The sequence below is a fragment of the Tympanuchus pallidicinctus genome, unplaced genomic scaffold (genome assembly GCF_026119805.1).
Source record: "Tympanuchus pallidicinctus isolate F22 unplaced genomic scaffold, pur_lepc_1.0 scaffold4, whole genome shotgun sequence".
Lineage (NCBI taxonomy): Eukaryota > Metazoa > Chordata > Aves > Galliformes > Phasianidae > Tympanuchus > Tympanuchus pallidicinctus.
In genome coordinates, this window is record NW_026294758.1 from 40,009,310 (window position 1) to 40,027,247 (window position 17,938).

Genomic DNA, 17,938 nt, shown 5'->3' on the forward strand with positions numbered 1-17,938 from the left:
TTATCTATTAAAATGTCTTTATCTCAGTCCACGAGTTTTGACACTTTAACTCTTCTGATTCTCTTCGCCACCCCATTGAGGGGGGTGATTATGCAGCTCTGTGAGTGCATTCCAGCCACCATACTGAAGAACCCTTCATAGCAGAAAAGTAAGCAATTCATATACTTTGTTATTGATTTATATACTTTATATTGTGCTTGCTTTTCTTCAAAATCACTGACAAAATACAAAGCTTGTCTCCCTGGAAAAATTTACTTTCTCAATTGTGGAATATTAGATATGAAGACAAAAGATGTTTTGTTTCCTCCTATAAGCACGAGAAGCAAGTAATAAGCCACTCCCATTCCTCCTACCATTACAGAAAACCTGAAAGAAATTTTAGTGTAACTTGTTATTAACACAACAGAAATAGACAGAAGATTACTGAATGATTTGTTTTGCAAAGATACTTAAGCATATGTCTAACTTAAAAATACCTCAAAGAACCTCTGGTTCTTTAAGTTCAGTATTTGTTCAAGTCCCCTGCTAAGCCTCAATCAGAGAAATAACAGGAAAAAAAGAAGCAGACTGACAACTTACCAAATAGACATCCAAAACAGAAGCATTATCGTTTTCCGTTTCCAGTGTGCTCTGTTCTGATGTCAAATAGATGGCACTATCTTCTAGAGTGAATGTCGAACTTGAAGGCAACTCTTTACTGGAAAGAGAAGAGAGACTACAGTCAACAAAAAAATACAAGTTGCAGAGAGCTCAGTCGCAGCTGAAATCTTAAAATAAATTTCTCCCTAACAACTAAGCTTCAAATACTTGAAAAGTAGAAAAATAAACAAGTGTAAGTGTATAGGTAGTTAACTGGGGGCGCACATTTTACTAACGTGTGCAAACCATGTTATTTCTACCTTTGTTGTAATTAGAATGTTATCAAGAAGTAATACTGTTCTCGAACTCTGCTGGAACAATGAATCTATGCCACTGTATTAGTGGGGTAACTTCATTAATTTCTACATCACAATGGTATAAATCCTAGAAACGTTTTTTTTTTTAATTTAAAACAGAGGAAAAAAGAGACTCAGTAATAAAGCACAGTAGTATTGGACTTTCTCACATAGATAAGACATCACTTTCAGCCAACAGTTCAGATGGGATAGTGAGAGAAGAAAAATAGTGCACTGTAATTAGTACAGCTCTGCAAGCAAGGAATGTTGGCAGAAGAGGTGTGCTGAATTATTTCAGTCAGGCATATGATTTATGTTTGCTGCTGTGGAGAAAGAATGCGAAAACACAAACACCTCCACACAAGAATCCTGTTCTGTAAATACCTGGAACCACAGAGCTGAAACTGTCCATGGTGCTTTATCGGATTTAAGCACCTTAATCTCCCACCCTTACCAGCTGTCAGAAATGAAGGGACTTCAGTTTTGTAGAACCGTATTTCAAATGTTCTTACCTATGTACACAAGAAGTGAACAGCTAACAATTCTGCATTATAACCAGCTGTTAAAACATGGCCATAGCCATCAGCCTGTAAATGGGGAAAGGAGGATTAATTTTCCCCTCCCTTTGCAGTATTTCATGGTTTAGGTATGTTCCAGCTTGGACATCAAATCAGAAAGGGTACAACTAGAATCCATAGCAGAAAGCAAATAAAAATGCTCAACAAAATAATGAATCATCAGTCATCCTCATGTCATATTAGTATTAAGTGCACAATACCACATTCACCACAATACACTGCTCCTTTTACTATATAGTATATCCCTTCAACTGTAAGACTAACTCATTTGTCCCAGTGGTGATGCAGCTCCCATTGGCTTAGCAGCAGTTTCCTAACACCCTCTATTTGTATTCTATTATGGAACATTTCAGTCATATCAGTTTTCTGCCAACACTACATTTTACTAAAAGGAAAGGGAAGGACAGGAAGGAAAGAAAGGAGCTACTGCCAAACACTGACTATGTTTTTATCATCTCCCACAAAACAAGCTCTGGCATTAAATACACTATTTTTGGTGAAAGAAAAAAAATCGCTTTTGCTTGCTTGCATAATTTTGACAAACAGGGATGCTCAGTTCAGGCCTCAGAATGTGCCAAGGCCCATATAAGAAAATCATGTGCCAAAGGATGAACATGAAGTGAGCAGCTACTGTATTTATAAAAATGTGCAAAGTCAATGGTCAACCCTTCTGGAAAACAGTGCTCTGCATTACTATGAGCAGGTCAGGCAGTCTGCAGCATATACTTGGCTTTTATACCTGCATTAAGTTAAGTATAAAAGAAAAAAACCCTTGAAATAGTTATTTGCTATGTACTAAGCCACATCACTACTGTGATTTAACTTCTCTCACTTAGAAAACTTCTGGCACCTGCACTCAGATGAAGTGAAATTTTCCACAATTCATACCAGTGCGCTTTATTTTAGAGCCTTCTTGGATCAGAAGGCCAAGACCTAGAGCTACTGTTCTTTTCTGGTTAATTCACCAGTTTACTCCTAAATCTACTTTCCTTTCTGCCTTTCCCACTTCCCCATTAGAATGCACTAGCTTGTTGTGGGTTTTTTTGCTGCTAATTTGCTAGTTTGTTAAGTTATCATCTTCTTTGCTTCAGAGTCTGCCTTGCATTGCAAGCAACAGCAAAATGAGTTCAGCGCTGGGATGGGATTGTTAAACTACCTCTCTATGGCATATAAGAAAGACTGCCCTCTGCCCTTCAGAGCATGCCTCTTTTTATGGTATGCAAGGAGACATGCAGATCTGCCTGCTGCAGGAATCCACTACACAGAGAGGAAGCAAATGAAGGCTAACACACAAACAATACGGAAAGAGAAGTCAAAGCTCCCATTAATGTTACAGCTTGGTTATTCATTAGTGAATTTCCTAAAAAAGCGAGAATGTATAGAAACAGATAATACTGTACAGAAATGAAAGGGAGAAAAGGGATAGAAGAAAGTACAGAGTAAACTTGCACAGAAAACCAGCATGGAATAAAGGCCCCTGCACAAAAACAGGCATGAAAGAAGAGGCAAAATAATACAGAGATGCTGCTCCATATTTTAATTACAATCAAATCCCCACAACTTTTCTGCAGGTAACAGTCTTCTTGCTACTGTGCCTTTCACACTGAATAGTGAGAAATCAACTCTAATACTCATGTATGAAGAACCGCTTTCTAAAAGAAGTACAGAAGAACTGCTGAATGACAGAGCTTTCTTTCATAAATCCTAAATTCAATAACCAGAGACTGGACGGATTCCAAAAATTCTCTAAGAAAATTTAATTCTCTAAGAAAACTTAAAGTGAACATACGCAGTCCATTCTGGGAAGCTAATCAGTAAAGTGCATAAAGCAGAAAGGGGAAATTTAACGTCACTGCTATCCTAGTCTGCATCTGGAGCCCATGCTGGAGGAAAGCAATGACTTCTGCAAGAAGCTGAACTCTGCCACAGTTACAGTATACTGCTTATGTGCAATAATGTAATAACACCTTTTTAGTTATATCTTTTTAGTTAGAAATTATTTCCATGGCAGAAAACCATGCTTGTTCATTGAACCTGCCTTGTAACAACAGCATGAAAAAATGCATCCCCAAGATAAATATAACAAGATTTCCAATTCACCTATGAAAAGTGAGGAAAAATAAGTTTTGCTTTGTTTTGTTTTTTTTAAGTCTGTTTTAATGTCCTCCTGTTCTCAGAAACAATAATTATTTTGACCTTAGGACTAAACAAGGGGAAAAGCTGTTCTTAGGACCTTCTAAAACAGAATACTTTAACGCACTGAATAGGAATAATAAAAAGCTCAAGTCTTCGTCTTCTTCTTTGGTAGAGAATAAAATAAACCCTGCATTTTTCAGAGTCCTTCTGATTTGTTCTCCTGAACATCAGAGGCAAAAATTAGCTCAAAAAGTTGAAGTTAATTAGGGTTTGCTTCTTGGAAGTATGGAAAATGGGGTTTGGGATGCAAAATCTTCAGTAAGATTATTACATGATTTCTATACAAAATTTTAAGAAAATTATCAGCTTATTGCATCATAACCTTTAAAATGTGTTTATAGGGGTTAATCAGAAAAATGTCACATAGAACAATGGGCAGTAGAACTACTGCTAAAAGATACTGCTCAAACAGCGATGAGTGTGGAAAATCTACCATGCATACAACAGATATTTATGGGTCTGTTCAACATGGGGCTCATGCTGACAATGTAGACATCATTTCTAAAACCCAATCTTGCACTCCCTAAATTTCACACATGCCTGAAGAAGTGGGACAAACATAAAAATTCTTGCAAGTCATCTTCTAATAACGTTGTTCACAGGTATCAAAGCTACAGACTTGAAAAAAAGTAAATAGGACTGATCTAAATGCTGCTTTTGTCTTCCAAGTAATGGAGTCTGACAGTGAGAGTCTGTGCCACCAAACTCATGCTAATGGCAAACCATGATGTGTGAACAGAATCATGAAAGTCATTCTATGACTATGATTACATGAAGGTGAACAAACACATACTCTGCTGCAATTGCCAATTAAAATCATAAAGGCTTGTTATTTTTGCAGCTGACATGTATATGCAGTTGAAGAGACCGCAGGTGTAAGCAATCAGCATTCAGAAGCTCAGTCTAGATTGTGCATTCTTGAGTAATGGCAGCTTGGGGAGGGATTTACATGAATTCTGCTCAAAGACGGTCCTCAGAGTCCTCCTTTCAGAAAGAATTAGTTGTGAAATGAGAATTGCAAGGATGAGTATGGACCTACAGAGACAAATTCATGCAAGAAAACACTTGCTCTTTTTTTCTGTGAAGGAAAGCATTCATGCTTGAGGCATCTGAGAGCACAGGGTATCAACAGCTGAATGGGATTATGCCCAATTAATTCAGTAAGGGAAGATAGAAGCATGCCTAGTTTATTATATAATGCAGAGATCTTCCTAGAAAAACTCAAAGCAATGCAATAGGCTTCTTTTAAGAGGTACTGAAAAGAACGACAACAACAAAACTCCCTCTCTTCTAATTGCAAAGTCAAATGCAGTCACTTCGCTCATCTAGCCTAAAGGGGCCTCCTTAAATAAGGAAACACAAATGTGAGAACTCAGCATTTAAAGTGATGTTGATGAAGTCTATAGTACCTTTGCGTACTGACTTACTATGTGGTAGGCAGTAAGTCCCAAGGGAAGACATCGGAAGTTTCACTGTGGTCAGATATGTGGTACTGTTTTTATACTTAAAACAGCAAGATTTAAAAAAAAAAAAAATCAGCACAAAGGTGTGCTAGTGATGTTCTAGTGAGACGTGTTTTGCTAATACCTATTACCTGAAAATTGCTAATCCCAATCATTTGATGGTTCGGTCAGGTAACGTCACAAGTACCAACAGAATCGCAGATCTACCACTACCTACCACAGGCCTGCTGCAAACAGAACTTCCGCTTTTCAGGAGGATTTAACTTTTCTGAATTGGAGGAACCACCTCGTGAATGCTTTTACCAAAAGAAGGGTCCTTCAGTGGCACTGCGTGGGCATGTGTAAGCTTATGATTGACACTAGAGGAATTAAGGAAAACACAGGTGACAGCTCTTGTTATTCACCAGCACTTTTTAAAGACACAGACTGCTCTTTTGAGCAAAAAATAAACAGGTACGATGCAAATACTATATGTATTGCTCTCTGATAATTATTAAATATGACTAATACCTTGTAGATATTTGCAGCTGAAGTAGTATAACATCTTTCTAAAGATGCTCTAAAGGACTAACTTCTTAAACAGGAAATATGCTCATTTATGAAATCACATAGGCTCGTTCTCCACTGAAATGGTGTGCCTTCTGCATGCGTACATATAAGATTGGAGTACAGAACAGATGAAATCAAAGAGTTACTCAAGGCAATTACAAAGCACCATACTATATCACTTGCTCAAAATAGACGGATGAACTTGTGTTCACAAGGCTAGTTCTTTACTTTTGTCTGGTTCTAGTTCCATTGTAACACACACTGACTTCTGCTTTTTAAGTCAGCACTGATCCCCTCCAGGGAAAGACACTTTACAAAATACTAGCTTTACAAAAGGCTGTCTTACAAACTTTCATTAAGGAAATATTCCTGCTAGTTGCCAGAAAAATCTGATTTCAGTTTAATTTTTCTCAAGACTATAAGGACCACAAGACAGAGATCATTATACTAGGTATAATATGATGCCAATGTCATTAAAATTGAGACATGCCTTAATAAAGGCATAATTAGCAAAACTTGAACATCATCCAGATTTACTTTACTTTGCATTTCAAGTGAGAAACTTTTTTTGTTTGTTTGTTTGTTTGTTTGTTTTTACATGTCCAGAGCAAGCATTTACTGCTCAAGATAGATTCTCTCTTCTGTTTCCACAAACACTTCATAAAACACCTCCGATAAATCCAAATACTAACTTTTGACACCACTGGAGAGGGGGAGAATTCTGTGTGCTTAGACAACAGTATTGTATGTGCTGGCACCGGAAGAGCAAAGAAAATAACAGACTGTAAGATTAAATACATTTTAATCTTTTCTCTAACAGTGTTTTTTGATGCTTCTCCAGGAATGCAGGTAGCAGGTTCTGCCTTTTAAAGTGGTATATTTTAATTTACTTTTCTGCTATGTTTCTTCTTTTATTAAACTTGTCACAGAACTGCTGTTCCAGCAGAATGTAATGGATAAGCAGGAAAATTTTTTTAACTCCATTAAGTACCCCAGAATATTTCTAGGCATGATGGCTTTTTATCCTTTTTATCTATATGTTATTGACTACTACAGTAGCAATCCTATACCAAAGAGAAGAAAAAAACAAAACTGATGCATACCAAGCTCTGCAGATATTACAAAGTACAGCTTCTACCAGCACATTAGTGAGATTTCCAAACTAGTCTTTTCTCAAATTAAATGACTGAGCTGAATCTGATATGCACATGAGACTTATGCATAGGGGTAAAAAATACGTATGTTAAGTATGTATGTATGGAAGAAGGTATGCATGTAAAATACGTATTTAAGTATATAATCTCTTAGTGCAACACATTTGCTATAAGCAGTCCTTAAAGTTCAATTTTCTGCAACAGCATCATTGTAGCATCATTCAAACTGAATGATGATCATTCAGTTTGAAGGCAGAATTCCTGCAGAGCATTCAGAGAGAATCTGGAGGTGAGGAAGCATTAGAAGAGAATAAGACCCTACATACACAGTTTATTAAAAAGAATACATTAGAGTGGAACAGAGGTATTGAACAATTTCAGTGATGCAGAGTTCTCGTTAATTTGTACATGGAAAAGGGAATGAAAAGCCAAGCAAAAACTTATTTCTACAGTTATTTTCTCCCACTCAGTAATGATCACCCATGACTGTGCTCAACTGTGCTGCTGCTCTCATCTTCCTAAAGCAGCCTACTTTATATCTCGGTTCTTAATTTAAAAACAAAACAAAAACAAAAAGCACACAAAAAGCAGAAGAAATCCCATCAAAGAACCAGGAAAGCCTTTTTTTCTTTAAGCCTTGTATTACACGTTGTTTCAATGACAGTCAAGTTTCCTTTCTTTTTCACATGGATTTCCCTACCATTTCAGTGCATCTGTTTCTAGCATTTAAGCACTGAAGTCTTCTTTCTCCACTTAGCTGTTCATTTACATTCATCTAGCATGCACCTCTTTTAATCAAATTCAGGCAAATTTGCCTAAGCTTCAGAATCTAAAGGCAGTGGGCACACAAACAGAACATTTAAATACAACGTACAAGAGTTTGCCCATAAGAAAACAAGACTCACACAAGGCATATTTTTCCTATAGCAAGAAAATACCTATAAAATCCTTCCACTGAAAAGATAGAAAGCTGCTTTTATTTCCTAAGCTGTCTTTAAAAGGATTGTTTGATAAAATATTAGGTCATGGACATGTCAGTTCAAGCTGGGAAGTTTCAGGAAGTTTTAAACGTGTAAGAGAAAACAATCCTTTGAAGACCTCCAAAATTCAAGTGGTCTGCACCAAAAAAACAGAAATGCAAAGAAAACATGAAAAATTGTTCACTGAAATTTAAATACAGAGTCATAGAATCACCAAGGTTGGAAAAGACCTCCAAGATCATCCAAGTCCAACCATTCATCTTTCTGGGAGTTTAACTGTTAATGCTCAAGTTATGGTACCTGCCCAGAAGAGAAGAACTACATTCCCCTGGGGACTCTGCAGTCCCAGAGAGGAGATAGAACTGCTGGCAAGGTACTTGATGCGCTCTTTTCCATCCGCTCTTTTTCTTCAGCTCTCCTCCCGTCTCCCTGCTGCTCAGCTGGACTGTGCAGCTCACGTCAGTGTTATGGTGAGGCCTATCCACCTTTGGCACATTCTCACTGTATTTGATTTATTATCTTCAATTCTGATCATATTCTATTATGGTGTGTTATTTTGCAATCCAATACTGTATTTAGTAAATTAGTTTGTTTCTCCTCAGATCTTTGCTGCTGTTTTTAATTATTTTGGGGTCCCCTGTTCCCTTTTTCCAGAGGTGAGGATTTTGCAAAATCCGTCCACCCCGCTGGTGACGGAACTGGGCCGAACCAGCCCGTAAATCATTGACATTCTTGGTGGAGAATGCAGGCAGAAGCTGCCTTTTAGCTGTTTAGAGCAAATCTCTCTCTACTCTCAGAGAGCTTCATTGGGAAAGTTTCTGTTTCACAGGTGCTCACTGAAAACTTGACCTTGAAACTCCAGGAGGACTGCCAATGTTCTGGGATGTTTGTAAACTCTGAGCACTGCTATCTTGCTTCTGTAAAGAGAAGAAAAAATGATCCCACTTTTTCTTTTAAACCTGTTTGTAGAGGGAGCTGCTAATTTCACAGAACTTGGGATTTTTAAGCAGGCTCCCACTCTCTCCTCTGAATCCTTTATGCAGGTTTTGACAGTGTTATCTACAAACTTAAAAAAGGTGCACTCAATGCCCCCATCCAGGCCACCAATAAGGATAATGAACAGGACAGGCCCCACTACTGACTACTGGGGAACATCATTCACGACTGGTCTCTAGCAGAAATTAACTCCATTCACTACCATCCAGTCATCCAGACAGTTCTTTACCCAGCAAAGGCTACACATGTCCAAGCCACAGACTGCCATCTTCTCTGGGAGAATACTTTGGAAGACAAGTATCAAAGGCTTTGCTGAAGTCTAGGTAGACTATCTCAACAGCCTTTCCCTCATCCATCAGGCAGGTAACTCTATCAAGTAGGACATGCCTTTCATGAACCCACACTGGTTGTGCCAGACTCCCTGGATGTCCTACACGTGCTGTATGATCTCCCTCAAGGCGATCTGCTCCATAACCTTCCCTAGCACCAAAGTCAGGTTGACAAGACTGTAGTTCCCCAGATCCTCCTTATAACCCTTCTTGTAGATGGGAATCACGCTGGCGAGCCTGCAATCCCCTGGGACCTCTCTGGCTGACCAGGAACACTTATAATGATGGAAAATAGTTCAGCTGTCATCTCCACCATCTCCCACAGTGTGCTTGGCTGGATCCCATCTGTTCCAAGGACTTGTGGCAGTCCAAGTGGAGCAGTAGCTTTCTAACTGCTTCCACCTGGTTTATTCTGCTTCTTATCCCAGACTTCCAGGTCAGGGGGTAGAATACCTCTATGATAATTGGTCTGACTTTTAAAGACAGACGTAACCAGTGGCTAAGATGAGCTCACCCTGGGCTTCTGCCATCCTGATTTTCCCCTGCACATCCTAATGCTTCTTTGTTCTCCCCTCCACCCCCCAAGTTGCCTCCCCCTTTTTCTCCTGTAGCCTCAGAAAACATACTGCGTTCATCCATGCATGTCTTCCTCCCTGCCAGTTCATCTTGCAGCACAGGGCGACAGTCTGCTCCTGCGTCTTTAAGACATCCTTCTCGAAGAGCATACAGCCTTCCCAGATGCCTCTACTCTTGAGGACTGAATCCCAAGGGATCTTCCCTGCCAGGGTCCGGAACAGTTCAGTCTCCACCCCCCAGAAGTCCAAGGAGCAGTTTTGTTGGCACCCCTCCTGACTTCACTAAGAATTGAGAACTCTACCATTTCACAATCACTCTGTCCAAGACAGCTCCCAGTCTCCACATCTCCCACTAGTCCTTCTCTGTTTGTGAACAGCAGGTCTAGCAGTGCACATCCCTTGGTAGGTTATCTGCAGAAACCTCTCAGACTGCTTCTGCTGCACTGTCTTGTAATTCCAGTATATGTCAGGGAAGTTGAAGTCCCCCATGAGAACAAGGGCTGGTGATTGCATAACTTCTGCCAGGTGCCCACAGACCACTTCAACTACCTCTTCATTCTGCCTAGGCAGTCTATAACAGACCCCAACAGGACATCAGCCTTGTTGGCCCTCCCCCTGATCCTTACCCCTAGACATTCTACCTTGTAATTCCCAGTCCTGAGCTCAAAAACACTGAAACACTATCACAGAGAAGTACACCACCGCCCCTCTTACCTTGCCTGTCCTTTCTGAACAGCTTGTAGCCATCCATTGCAGCACTCCAATTATAGGAGTGGTCGCACCACATTTTGGTAATGGCAATTAAGTCATGGTTTACCTGTCACCTGATGGCTTCCAGCTTCTCCTGTTCGTTGCCTATACTGTGTGCAATGGTACAGATACACTTCAGCTGAACCCCTTGCTTTGCCCCCATTCCGGACATCATTCCTCCACGCTCATCTCTAGTGGGCCATTTCCTCCATTAAGAAGAGGAAAGAGAAGGCCATTTTATATGCATGTGGTATGACGTGTATAAGATAGTAAGATACAGATACTGATAGGTACAGAATACATTAAGAAGAAGAAAAACAAGATCACATTTCACATAGATCCTAGGCTAAAATGAGTCAGATTTATTCAGCAGTTCCCCTTCCTATCAGCCAGGTCCTTGGCAAAGCTGTAAGACAGAGAGGTGAAGTATCCCTTACTACTTTGTGGCCTTTATTTGGGTTTTTGATTGAACTAAACATACTTTCTGTCAGAAAACAAGAACAGAAAATCTTTGTCAATTTAAACAGAAGTAAAATATTGTTACTTCTGTTACTTTACTAAATGAATACTTGATCTTGCTAACAATAGAACCTCTTAACTAAGAAACAGCTTCATAGAACAGAATCCAGCTGCCTTTTGACAAAAAAAGCCTACACTTGCTGAATACCACATCATTCGTGGATGAAGTTCCTTCCGCACTGAAAAAAGCAGCCATGTTCCCCTCCACGCTTATCCTGTTGCCATTCCTTCATACTGCCATGGTAACACCTAAAGTCTCCCTAATTCCTCAAGGACCAAGGAATACTTTGGTGAAAATTAAGCAGTGAGCAGCCTAGACAAACATTCAGAATAAGCAGTATTTCTATGACTGCTGCTCAGTTCCTCTTTTTTCCATAGTAACTAGTCCCCAAACACTTCTCCATATTATCTACCAATTACACTAGTTCTAATCCATGCCAAATCAGGATTAGATAAACTCTCCTCAGCTGATGAAGTCTCAGAAGCCAGCTCCAGCTCAGCAAATCACCTCTTGTTAGCCACACTGGCAGCAATTCCTTATATCACAGATGCTCAGGAACTCCAAGAACTGAACGTAATGAGCCCTCTCCTCAGAAAATGATGACATTCATGATTGATACAAACAGGTAATTAAAAAAAAAACAAACACCAAGGTTAAAAATGTGAATGTGTGCCTCAAGGTATTCAAGGTACTCTCTTTTTCAGTGAGGCAAACAACAGCACCTGTCCTCTCACTGTGTTGACAGACACTGCTCATTAGCACTACTAGGAATTATGGACCTATGCATATACTGTACTGGTATTATGGGATTATTTCCTTTCAATATCATAAAACAGAAACTGCTGAGTGGTTAAGAGGAAATTCTTGTACTCATTACTTTGTGCTAGGACACTTTAAAAGGGGATGGAAAACAGCACCAAAAAAAAAAAAAAAGCCAAGCTAATTCTACTCAATAATTTAGAGTAGAATTTCATAGTCAATTGCGTACTTAAAAACTGAAAGCAGGCTCATGTTTGTAAACAAATAATTCATTTAGGCTTTGTTTCAAAGACTGCTGTGGGTTTTATGTTACCAGAGACAATTGGCAAAGTGCAGGGTTATTCAAAAGCAGAGCTCCAGTGAGAAAAATTTAAGGCACCTAAGCCTCAAGACATCATTATGGCATGATTATTTGGTGTTTTTATTTCCCTATCAGCTTTTTTCACGGTAGCACAGAAATGTCTCCAGTGTGCCATAAAAACGTAAGTTTCAGCTGCATTCATAAGAGCTGCTCTGAAAGTAATGCTTCCATTTTATTATGTTGGCTTACAATGTCAGAGTTGGTATGGCAGTAGAGGCTGAACCTTCCCGCCACTATTCCACTACTACATGTTGTTGCTGTGTGACGCAAGGCAGCAGAGGGGCACTCTGACACAATGGCATCTGACATGGGAGTGCAGATGAAACAAACGTGCAGCACCGTGCCACTCACCAACACATGCTGAACACTGGCAAGAGATCAAGCAGTGGATGTAAGCACGCTGAATGAAGCAGTGGGTGGTGTATTTCAGCAGCGGCCACAGCTATGCGGAAAAGCCATGCTCTGTACAGCCATGCAGGCTCTTGTTCATCACTGGTGAACATGCAGAGCTAATGATGGTGACTATGCTTAAAATGATGGTGTTTTGTAGCTGAGGATTTGCTCCATCAAATAGTGTTATTGTACTCTTCGTATCTGTTAGTTTCCATGGAAACAAATAGGAGGCATTTTCAGAGCAAAACTACATATTATTTAGTGCCATGAAAAAAGGATCACCCTGCACTGGTGCAGAAGGTACCCAGTTGATGATCTTGAAATGAGTTTAATATTCAGCATATATAGCAGCTTTCTCAATTTGTAAAAGAAAGCAATTTGCTCTGACATAGAAGCTAATCCTTGTTAATTGTATTCAGATTGTGACATCAATTAGAACTTGGCTCAGAGAAAAAATTATCACTAGGAAACTTGGCTAAAAAGATTTCAGCACTAGCAAACTTGGCTGAGAAGTTAAGGTGGATCAAGAAGGATGTGAGATTGGAGTGGTAAGATCTGCCTATAGGGCAAGGTCCCCTGTTTGACACAAGACATGGAGAGAGACACATCTATGAATACTGATGCAAGGTTTGTCCTGATAAAGAGCATGTCATTTTGTACTGATAAAACAGAACTAAATGCAAACACTACAGTCCTCTTCTGATTTCATAAGGTAATGATGGGTAAGGTTCCATTACTGGTAACATTTCTGTTGTATCATAACATTCTGACATATCTTGGTAGTGTTCAGGTGCACAAAACTAGATTAAAATTGGATAAGCGCTCTTGACACACTCCCTGGTTCAACATTCAAGGAAATTCAGCAAATGGTTACTTCTGAAGAGCTCAAAGCACACCATTCAGCACTGAACATCCAGAATAAAGATCATCTTCAAAGCAGTTTCTTTTTTTTGCAGCCAAGTTACAACAAGTATTCTAAATTCTGTATATCTTAGTATAGTTTGGGTTGTGGAACAGACTAAAGCCTAAGCAAGTTTTCAATGCCTAGTTTGGTTTTGGAAAATGATAAAAAAAATTCAAAGAAAACTGTAACATTCAAAGCATACTGTAACACTGACGCTGAGTTTATGCTTTTTACTTTTTGACCCCATTGCAAAATACTTAACAAATCCAATAGGATTACAGCAGTTCTGCTTCAGTGGTAATGGTCAATACTGGTCTACACAAAAAATCTCTCACTCTGATTTTAATTTTGCAGAGCCTCCTCCCATTGAACATGTTGCCATAGTTTTACCAGAACAGTGGGGAGTCCTCTTCTAAATACAGAATAGAATGAAAAAAAAAAGCTAAAATAAATTTACCTGCTGGAATAAAGCATAGGCTGATCACGTTGATAACGTTCATCTACATTCAAGGAAGAAGAAGAAATTGTGGTTGCCAGAGAAGCTGCTTCAAACAGAGATGGAGTGCTTGGTACTAAATCCGGCCGGCGGCGTGAACCCAGTACTGAATATACAAAAATAAAGAACAAGGTTAACTTCCATTTCAGATTGAATCCAGAAGCCTTTGTGCAAGTATATGGGGTTATCTGGTACTCTCACTAGGTTCTCCAAGCTTCTACACATGTTTGAATAGATGATATTGTGATGCGCCCATACCCACAGTCTTTACAAGGCAAATTTCAACTGCTAGTCAGTACATTCATCAGAATACAAAGCAACTGGAGGGACAAATATTAAACAGCAGTATGAATATATGATGAATTCTTCTAAGAGCCAGGACCGCTCTCACACTGTGTGAGCCTTCTTTTCAGACAGGATTAAGTAGTCATTTCTCCTTTGTATCGGGCTGGAAATGACCTCTAACAGGAGCAGATTCTGTCTCTTCAAAAAGACTCTGGGGCAAACAAATTGAGCTTGAAAACAATGTGACATATTTATTTAGAAATCAGACAAAAGAATAGCACTGGCTCTGGCCTTAATCTGCTAACTATTGGACAAATTGTTTTAGGATCTCCTGCAAACAAGAAGAAAACTAAGGTCATAAAACCTTGATATATAAACTACTTTTTCCATGCAGTATCCAAGAGTAACCAAACCTCAAGTTCTGAAGACTAGCCAGACTCCAGACCTTCTAGTTCACGCTTTTACAAAATTCTTTTAAAAATATGGTTCAGACTGTTGAGCTGAAAGGTATTACCTTCCTCATCAAGGCTGGAGTAGCTTTGTCCTTCAGTAATAATGCTTTGCGTTTCATCCTTCCACTCCTGGCTGACGGCACACACTATTTCTTGTGATGTTGCCTTTAGGGCTGTGATGGAATTGCATCGTTTCTTGGAAGGTGAAGACCTTAAAGCTGTGTTACCAAATGAAAAAAGGTGATGAATTAAGTCACTTCAATGTCCTGCACATCTTTAACAGCATACAGAAAGGTAAGTCACCTATAAAGCTAGAGTTTTTTGGTACAGATCAGACTGTAGACTGTATACATCCAGATAGAGAAATCACTTATCAAATACCTTAGCACTAAACCCACAGGCAGTGGTCGGTTACTTATCTCTGAGCAAAGTACTTTTATTTATTTGCTTTCTGGAGTTTCCTACTGATCATGGAACAAAAAGACAAATTAGTCAACCAAGCTTTGTATCACTGTTAGAAGTTTCCTATGTATCAGACAGCATCCTACGTAAGTGTATTCAGAGGCAGACTGATGCAGAAGAAAACCAGACAGGAAAATTGAAAAGTTTTGGCACCTTCTGAGAAGTTAGAACCATTTCTTTGAGCTATGAATCGTTCATATATATTAATGTATGTGCTATTACAGAATTTCTTCAGTGGTATGTGTGAAACCTAAACTTTTTAAAAATAAAATAAACACTTCCAAAATGTTGATGGCTTATATACTCAGAAAATGCCAGTAATTCTTAGTGGGGCAGAACAGCACTTTGAGTGAAACACTAGATCTCATCATTGTTACTACAATCGAATCGTGATCTCTGTTCATAGTTCTCCTTCAGAAGAATGCCAGCTAGTTCAGTGAGTGCTTTTTAATTGCCAGCTGCTGACTCTCATGCATAAACAGAAAGGTGATGTCGGATGCACTGGGATAATTTATAGTGTACTCTATCACAGAATTCAAGTTAAGAGCATCAAAGCCACTTGGCTGTGGATTGACAAACACTTGGAAGAATGGAACCGGAAGCATGGCTCCAGGATATTGCTGAGAAAAAATAGAAAACAAAACAGCTGCTGTGCTAGTCTCCGACCAATGATGAACCTTCTTACTACATCTCCACAGTTATTTATGGAGGCTTATTCTGTGCACTAAGGGAAAAGCACATATTCAGAACAGGGCTTAAGAGCTTAAACTGAAATGTCTTGCTTGAAGTTGAAAAGCGATGGTTCCCAAAGACAGATACATTCCTACTTTTTTTTTTTAAATGAAAAAATGATAATGTATTTTAACAACTAACCCATACAAAAGTAGATTAATAGCCTTGTATGCAGATCAGTAACAGCGGAATACTGAAAGAAGTTAATAGCCTGAATAAGTGAGACAGACAAATTAAAATCATCAAGAAAATAAGGCATCATGTCCCTTAGTTGTACCATAGTTTTCAAATACAGAAAGGCTCCCATCCTGCACTGAGATAAATCCAGCAGTCAAAACCAGAAAGAACTGAAAATACTCAAATGCACAGGGAATGTGTATGCTGGAAAGGTTCCAGATAATAAAGCCTTTGAGTAGTGTCTCATAAAACTTAGCTCCCTAGCAAAATTATTCCATAGTTAAAGAGATCTCAATCTCAGGAGGAACATTCCTTTCATCTGAACTGATCTTTAATTCTTTTTTTTCTTTTTTTTTTATTTTACGATATTTCCTTGCTGTCTTGTTTTTATATTAATCACAATGTTGTGCCATAAAGTGATAATTTTAAGTTGTGTTATTTATCTCTTCCAAAGGTTTTAGTGTGTAGCACCTTAAGTTGTTTGTATAAGAATTTGCAGCCACCCTCCTTACGCTTAAATTTAATTTTTCTATCCTTCATTTCAATTTCCTTCCTATCTTTCTCTGTATAGGCTTCATTCTTCTTCTTTCAGATAATTAAGGACAACATTAAAAGAGACCAGACTAACACTAATCACAAAGGTATTTACAAAATATCCTCCATCAGTTTGACACAATGCCATAGGTTCAACATTAATCCCGTAGCATTTGAACAAAGTATCTATTCCACAAACTAACTTCCACCTCCAATGAACACAGCTAAACAAGATAGCTAACTGCTATACTGCATTCTGCTAACCAGGACTCATTCTAGAATATATGCTTCTTTATCAACTACACCGTTCTAGCCACACAGTTGATTTAAATTTATTTGTGAAGAACTGTGCTTTAAAAAAAAAATCCCAAACTCACAGAACACTGTTTCTTAAAGGGTAAGTGTCAGAAGCATGCAGTTTTTTACCAAATAGAACAGAAAAAACAACAACTTGCAATTTCATCATCTCCACAGACTTCAAAAATAATTTCACAGTGAAACAGAAGTTAGTAAGGATGCAACCAATCAATCTGTATGTCTTACATACTAAAGGTTTTATATAAGCTGCCATGATTGTTGAAAAAACAAAACAAAACTAAAAAAACCCTCATTGCTCTGATAACCAGAACAGCTTCCCCTAAAACTGAGGCTTCAGACTGAAACTCCTTTCAGTAGCACGACATATTCACAAAAGAATTATCCATCCTTTCATGAGTATTTATAACACTCCCCAAAAGTTTATTTTCCTGAATACTTGTCACAACATAGCTTGCACATGAAGAATCACTAATTACAATTAATTTAAATGTTTTTTTTTGCTCCTCTAAACACTTCCTCACTCTCCTTAAAGTACATCATCTATCCTTTAGTTTATCAGCTCTCAGCTTTCTCTTTTCAGTCTTCTTATTTAGAAATTTCACAAAGTACCTATCATTTACTTCTCTGGTTTGTTGTCACTCAGAGTCTGCTTAAGGTCACTTTCTCCCTTCTCTAACACTTAAAGTCTACAGTTACATGGTCTTCTTTAAATTACATTAATAATTCAATTTATTTCTGAGAAGTTACAATAGTAATAAGTTAAATTATTGCTGAAATATTAAAACTGAAATCTTTGGATAACTCTTGGTAGTGATAATCCTCTGCTGTGATGGTTTCTATTGGCATTTTCTCTCTCTTGTAAATACCTATTAACAGTATGCATCTTGCCCTTTAGAATGAATAAAAGTGTTAAGGAAAGGGGAAATGGAGGCAAAAAGTAGAAACAAGAAATAAAGATGAAAGACTTAGTTAAACCCAACTTTCCATTTCTTTTTGACAAAGCACATAAGAAATCCATATCAAAGGGAAGATTGCCTACA

General features: G+C 38.5%; 1 protein-coding gene across 3 annotated transcripts in view; it reads right to left on the reverse strand.

The window, feature by feature from the left end:
- PIP5K1B (phosphatidylinositol-4-phosphate 5-kinase type 1 beta) overlaps positions 1-17,938 on the reverse strand; it is a 100,979-nt gene that overhangs the window by 6,136 nt on the left and 76,905 nt on the right. For all 3 annotated transcript variants that reach the window (XM_052700668.1, XM_052700669.1, XM_052700667.1), the window contains exons 12-14: positions 14,738-14,893; positions 13,900-14,044; positions 580-697 (exon numbers count right to left, since the gene is read on the reverse strand). In XM_052700668.1, coding sequence (XP_052556628.1) covers positions 580-697; positions 13,900-14,044; positions 14,738-14,893 — 419 coding nt within the window. The remainder of the gene's footprint in view (positions 1-579; positions 698-13,899; positions 14,045-14,737; positions 14,894-17,938) is intronic.